The 6737-nt window shown below is 32.5% G+C and overlaps 1 protein-coding gene across 7 annotated transcripts; it reads left to right on the top strand.

The window, feature by feature from the left end:
* LOC107619088 (histone-lysine N-methyltransferase ASHH3-like) lies at positions 139-6678 on the top strand. 7 transcript variants are annotated; one of them, XM_021111369.1, is made up of 14 exons: positions 139-292; positions 982-1093; positions 1831-1960; positions 2162-2273; positions 3049-3148; positions 3988-4066; positions 4169-4340; positions 4456-4536; positions 4776-4902; positions 5516-5543; positions 5656-5740; positions 5828-5873; positions 5957-6040; positions 6464-6678. In XM_021111369.1, the coding sequence occupies exons 2-13, from the start codon at positions 1064-1066 to the stop codon at positions 6026-6028; spliced, it is 1062 nt and encodes a 353-aa protein (XP_020967028.1). In that variant the 5' UTR covers positions 139-292; positions 982-1063; the 3' UTR covers positions 6029-6040; positions 6464-6678. The 7 variants fall into 7 exon arrangements, with proteins under 7 accessions (XP_020967028.1, XP_016176787.1, XP_020967030.1 ...); XM_016321301.2 differs by having other exon boundaries at positions 140-292; positions 982-1081; XM_021111371.1 differs by having other exon boundaries at positions 172-292; positions 996-1093.

Raw genomic sequence — 6737 nt, 5'->3', positions numbered from 1 at the left:
TGTCAATATTAAAATAAAAAATATTTATTTAATAAATTAAAAAAAATAATATATTAACAAAATAATAAAATTAATTTCTTAAAAATAATAGAAAAGCCACTGACTAGTAAAAAATAATTTGCGCACCGTTAGACCCCAATAACCCGTCGTCACAATTATAATCTACCTTGGTTTAAATTGTTCTCATTCCCTCAATTCCTAATTTCCCGTTCTACCCTTTCATTTGGATCAGCTATTGCTACTCTGTCTCTGTCAACTTCGGCTACCGTCGTTGCCACTCTCCAACTTCCAGGTTCTCTTTCTCTCTCTCTCTCTCTCTGTGCTTGGATTCCATATTCTGCTTCTAGAGTCTAGATTCGTCTTCTTGGTTCTGCCCAATTTGACTTCATTTATCGTCCTTTTGAAATTTATTGACTATAGTAAGTAGTAACTAGCAATGTTTTAATTCTGTTAGAAGAGGATAAGGGGAAGCAAAAGTTTCAATATATATTTTTTCTTTTTCGCTTTGAGTTATGGTTTTGGTTTGTATAGCTTATCATTGGCATAAATGTTAAACTGAGTTGCATAGAAAAGCTTAGGAATCACATGAAAATCTGAAATTGCTTTGCATTTGGAATGTAAAAATCAGCAAGGCACATGATGATGTTTTCAAGGTGAAAACGGGGTATTGCATTGCATCACATTTCGCTTACTTGAATTGTTTTGTGCATGTGTGAACTACGCTGTTCCTCTTATCACTAATGTTTACTAATACCCAAATAACTAATTACTCCCTAATTACTGTATCATATGTTCGTATCAGTGTGATTGGTTATGCGAACTTAATTTGTTGATTTTGGAATCTCAACATTGAGATAACATTTTCACATCTCATTGACTGACTTGTTCTTCATTTGTAGGCAGAGTTTTGTCTTTTTGAAGTAGCGAATTAAATTTTGCATCTGGATATTTGGAAATTTAGGTATTGATTTTCGTTATCAGATTTATGGTTTCAGCATCTAGTCAGAAACTCCGATTGGAGCTGATCAAATAGAATTGCTTATCCAGTACCCTATCAAAGGCCATGCCTACCATGAAGAAGGTTGTTCATTATGTAAAATACTACCTTTGGATTAGTTCTTTTTTTTTATTCTTTTTATTTTTTTTAGTTCTTTATGATCTAGTTATGTTTTCATTGTGGACTGTCTTTGGTCTCTATTTTGTAATTTCATAGTTAATGAATTTTGAGGGTTTATTTAAGTTACTATTTCACTGGAAAAATGGTTACAATTTAAATATTAGTGACTTTTTCATTACTTCTGTCATGCTTATATGTCTCTGCCTATAAAGTTAACTGTGAGCAAAGGAGTACAAGTTTCTTCTTCGTATTTTTACTTTTCATTTGATTTTGGAATGATATTTTACTCTGGAGTTTCTAAGATGTTTCGTGCATCATTAAGAACTGGCCATCTGGTTAGGAAATCCTTCTCTAACTTCCTATGACACACAAAGGAAGATAGTTTTGTTTAGACAACTGTAACATTATTTGCTAGATAGAACTGGCTCCTACTTGATTTTAACTTCTATAAAAAGTTTTTTTTCTCTCTCTTCATATGTTTAGGTGCCTTTCTTTTGGAAAAAATAAATGGCCTTTTTAAGTAATAATTTTATATTGCGTTTTGATAGTGTCTCTTCCTATATTTTTCCTTTATAAGAATAATAAGTCGTAGTAGTATTTTGTTACCATATATATGAAGATTGCAATTAGGGTATGAGTTGCAACTGTTGAGGATTTCTCTCTCTAATAAGTTTTCCCTGTAGATTGACTTCCTTGCCTTTTTTATGTTACAGAATTCTGAACAAACATCTTTTGGGTTAGTATTTAGCAAATTGGCAGAGGAGATTGGTGAACCTGTCGACTTTGAACTTCCAGAATGGTTTAATAAGTGCAAGCCAATGCCAGTAACATTTATAAAACGCAGTATCCTTTGGAGATTTTAGTTCCTGTTTTATTATTCATATTTGCATTCCTTGAAGTTTTCCATACTTCTTATTAACATCATTATGCATGAGAAATTGAGAACCCATTTAATTGCAATCTTCACTCTTCATTTTTGTACAGTTTTCTTGTATGTTTCCCTTAGTTTCAAATGTAATTTTTTTTATTCTTATAAAATATAAGATATATATCTGACAAAAAGGGTTAAAAGAAGGCTTGATGACGATGGCATATTTTGTTCTTGTACATCATCACCTGGATCTTCTGCTGTATGCGGTAAAGATTGCCACTGTGGGTGAGTATTGTTATCCGAACTTTAGAGTTATAAATTTTATGCCTTTATGATCTTAAATATTTAAACATCAAATATATATATCAGAACTTCGTGGAAGAATTGTACATGATATTTTGTGAAAATTACAACATTTATATATAAATGGAAGTTGATATCAGCAATTTAAGTAAAAGGAGATAGGGTTCGAACTAAACAAATGGGGCTGGACAACTCATATGATGTGATATATTCTTCTTCGGGGCCAGAGCAAGAACTTGCCTGCGATGGGCACATAACTCTAAAAGAAAAATATATCAGAAAAAAGAAACTTTAAACGGTCAATATGAACTAGGATCTGCTATTCTGCTTCTATGTAATAGACTTGTGTCATAAAATTGAAAGTATCCATAGAAAAACTAAGCTATCAAGCATGATGATGGTGTAACTTGACCAATTGGTTTGATATGATATATAAAATACCTTGCAAAAGTCTTGTTCTTGGTTGGATGCTGTTACTTCCCACCCCCCTTCACTTCCAAATTAATGTATTGGGTTGAAGGGAACAAGTTCATTTTGAGATTAATAAGCAGAGTATTGACAGTATGAATTTTTAACTTGTAAATAATAGAATATATGAATATCTGGCACTCATTCCTGATGAAATGAAGTGAAGATGTTATGCTCAAAATGAAAACTTTTCATTTATCTAGATTCTGTTATTACACCTAATGCAGACAGACCTTTAATTCTCAAAAGCTTCAACCTTTTGTTTGCATTTTGTTGACTGGCCCAATAGGATGCTTCTGTCTAGCTGCTCTTCAGGCTGTAAATGTGGGGTTTCCTGTCTTAACAAACCATTCCAGCATCGACCCATCAAAAAGATGAAATTAGTTCAGGTACAAGCCTCTGGCTCAGGAATTTTTTATTTTTATTTTTTTGATTTTTTAATTTTTTGGGTTTATTTTACAATGTGACTTTCTCAGCATTTTTCTGATATTTGGCTGTAATATTTTGCAATATACTAATGTCTCAAAGAAAGATTGGGTATAATTGTGTTCTCCTACTGTCCTACATTTATTTTTTGTTCCATCCACAAATTTGTTCCCCATTATAAACAGGGTCATCCAATTTATTTTATTCTTCATGTGCTGATGTGCATACATCTCCATTTAGATATGATTCCTAATGCAATTTGCAATCCATGTAAACATTATTATAGGAGGTAGATTTCATTCACCCAATGGTAAAATTTCTGTCTAGCTCTCAAGTTAAATTCCTGGAAACACTACTTTTTTTTTTGAGTAAACTTTCATACGTCTATCCTTTTTAGTCCTCACCAAGTGGGATTCTTATGCATAATTTCATTTCTGAAGTATGATTGCAATCAAGAGAAGTATTTAATTTTTATGTATTGGCCGTGTAAGATAACTTTGCACTAGCCAGAGGAAATATCAAATCATAATAAGTAACTATCCACTAAGATTTCTCATTTCCCTCATTCAACTAGAACATAATGTGAAGTTATTCTACACTATTATTGCATAATGGGAAAAAAAAAATAATGCCGTTCTCTTATTATAGTTTTCTTGTTTTCTGTATAATTGTTTATCTACTGTTTCTCCTATGTCCGCTTTCTGTTTAAGCACCTGCTCTTGCTGTGTTTTTCGAGTCATGTTTGCTTGCCTTTCTCTTAGTGATGGTTAGTGTTACTGACCTTGTAGATATTTTTATGTAGACTGAGAAATGTGGTTCTGGAATTGTGGCGGATGAAGATATCAAGCAAGGAGAATTTGTGATAGAATATGTTGGAGAAGGTTTATAATCAACTTATCCTATTGACATTCATCAGAATAAATGTTCTTTAAAATATTTATATTCTTTTAAGCCTACTAATAGAAATTACCTCTTTCTACCAGTCATTGATGACAAAACATGTGAAGAAAGATTATGGAACATGAAACTTCGTGGGGTGACAAACTTCTACCTATGTGAAATAAATCGAGATATGGTGATCGATGCAACATATAAAGGAAACAAATCAAGATATATCAATCATAGTTGCTGTCCTAATACTGAGATGCAGAAATGGTTGGCTACTACTTTGCTGATCAAACAATTGTGTAGTAATATAAGGAATTTAAATTCTGATTCAAAATTAGGTTATTATCTAATATCTTTTCTTCTAATGTTTCCCCCTCTTAAGGATAATTGACGGTGAAACGAGAATTGGCATATTCGCAACGCGCGACATAAGGAAAGGCGAACATCTGACATATGATTATCAGTATGAATACTTGCTTTTTCCATAGATTCCACCCTCTTCTATACTAATTCTTTCTGAAAATAACTACTATTCCCACATGACGATGTATTGGTTGGTGTTGTTTGTAGTCGGTATTTGTTTTCTTAATTATTATTATTATTATTATTATTATTATTATTATTTGCAAGATGCTAGTATAACAAAGGACACATTAACAATGCAATAACACTCCTGGATTTTAACTAGATACCAATTAGCAGGTTTGTCCAGTTTGGTGCGGATCAGGATTGCCACTGCGGGGCTAATATGTGCAGGCGTAAGCTTGGTGTGAAACCTACCAAGCCTAAAACTTCTTCAGATGCTGCATTAAATTTATTCGGAGACCAGGTGGCCAACTTCCATGAATATTTGTTTCTGTCAAAGTATTAGAATAAAGTGAATTTTGTTTTTCTAATATTATTACTGCTAACTGTTCCCATGTGCTAATGCTTTTTAATTTCGTAAGAAATATACCCCCTCCTGTTGTAATTTCTGTAGTATTTTTCTTTCCATGTGTTTTCTTTTGGATTTTGGTATGGGGTGAATCGCATTAATATGTGCTAAATACTTGAGTGTATTATCATTTGTAAATGTGTTGATTTAAGACGGACCAAAAAATATTTACATAAAATGTTATTGGCCCTCAGATTTTAATGTTGACAAATGGTAAGTAGAAAGAGAAACTGGTATAGAAGTGAATCTTTCTATATAAAAATGATCGTAACTCGTGAATATAAATTTGAGACATGAATCATTTTCCTTAATTCTTAACATATAATTATGTAATGTCGGTAAATGGAAAGGGAATCATCTTTATGCTTAGCATTCAATTGTCTTGTTTGATGCATATAGGTGCGCTCCCTAGTCGAGGACTTTTGATGTCGTCATATAGACTATTTTCGAAGTCTATTAAATTTGACTGTCATATTGACTAATTCTGTGCATTTTTTTCTCTGTAAAGGTTTATCAGAATGGAGGTTTGCATATTGGTAAGTTTGTTTATTCTTCATTTTATATGCCACTTTTTAACCCCCTGTACATGTTTTAAAATTTAAATCTGCTTTCTTCTGTTTTTTTTTAATTTTATGCTTGACTCTTCAGGAAATTCCCGCCTCTTTTGCCAATCAAACTGCCTTCGCAATTGCATTGGTGAAGTTGTTAGAATCAGACACCTTGATATTATAAGGTATATTTAATAATCGTTTTCTAAGTCGTAATATAACGTTTTGCTTGTATAAGATGAACCATAATTTCTTCCACTTATAATGTTCAGGTTCGGGATTATTAAGCGGTTTCATGAATATTCGAAGAAACACTCGGTAAGAAATCCTTTGGCTTTATTTTTTTTCTGTAATTTAGATGAGCAACACGAACAAATGTGAATGCATGCTTACATTTGCAGATCATGTTTGAGGATGGACATGTTGAATTTTTTGACATGTCCAAGGAAGATTGGGAACTGGTTACATTGTGATGCAGCTATTAGGTAGGTATAATTTTCCTTGTGAATGTTATTATTTACCTTCGTCCATCCATTGTTGAATATTATGCCCCAAAATGTTATTTGCTCACCGAAAATCAGTCACTATATATTTGTGTATAAATGCATATGTAGCTTAACTCATTTTTATTGTGTATCTTGTATTTTAATGTATATTCTATACTAATGGCTAATTTAGCTGATTTTGATGTATACCTAGCATGTTGTTATACCCAAAAAAAGAAAACCAAATATTCCCCCAATCCATTGTAGTGTCAAACAGGCCAATCTGACCCGATTAAGCCCCAGGTTATACGATCTGACTCGTTTATTTTTTGTTTGCTGAAATGTGGTTTTGACATTCGGAAAGCTTAGCCAAGCATTTAAAACCCCGTTCTGTAAGGTTGATTTTCTCTTTCTTTTAACCAGTTGGTCCTCGAAGGGTATTTCTGACCTTGGATGCGGTGGTTGATGAGAGCTGTATGTGACATTGTGGATTGGTTGACCCAACAGAATATTCCTTGCCTGGGGCACTTGGTTCCTCATTTTGTCTTTGTTGGAACTGTGAAATAGTGTTTGTAATTTGTAAGATGCATTTCTTTTATTCAATTTTTAAATAAAAGTTTCATAAAAGATATCTCAACTTTGTTTTTTTGTTTAATGGCTGGATGGTGTATAATATCACTTCAGAATTCAGATAGAT

Source organism: Arachis ipaensis, chromosome B09 (genome assembly GCF_000816755.2).
Source record: "Arachis ipaensis cultivar K30076 chromosome B09, Araip1.1, whole genome shotgun sequence".
Taxonomy (NCBI): Eukaryota; Viridiplantae; Streptophyta; class Magnoliopsida; order Fabales; family Fabaceae; genus Arachis; species Arachis ipaensis.
The sequence above is the reverse complement of the archived record's forward strand: the minus strand, read 5'-3'. Positions and strand labels throughout refer to the sequence as shown.

Coding starts and splice junctions, on each gene's coding strand:
- LOC107619088 (XM_021111369.1), top strand. CDS start 1,064: ATGCCTACCATGAAGAAGGTTGTTCATTAT. Junction 2,274..3,048: donor GGTAAAGATTGCCACTGTGG/GTGAGTATTGTT, acceptor CTGGCCCAATAG/GATGCTTCTGTCTAGCTGCT. Junction 5,544..5,655: donor GAATGGAGGTTTGCATATTG/GTAAGTTTGTTT, acceptor TTGACTCTTCAG/GAAATTCCCGCCTCTTTTGC.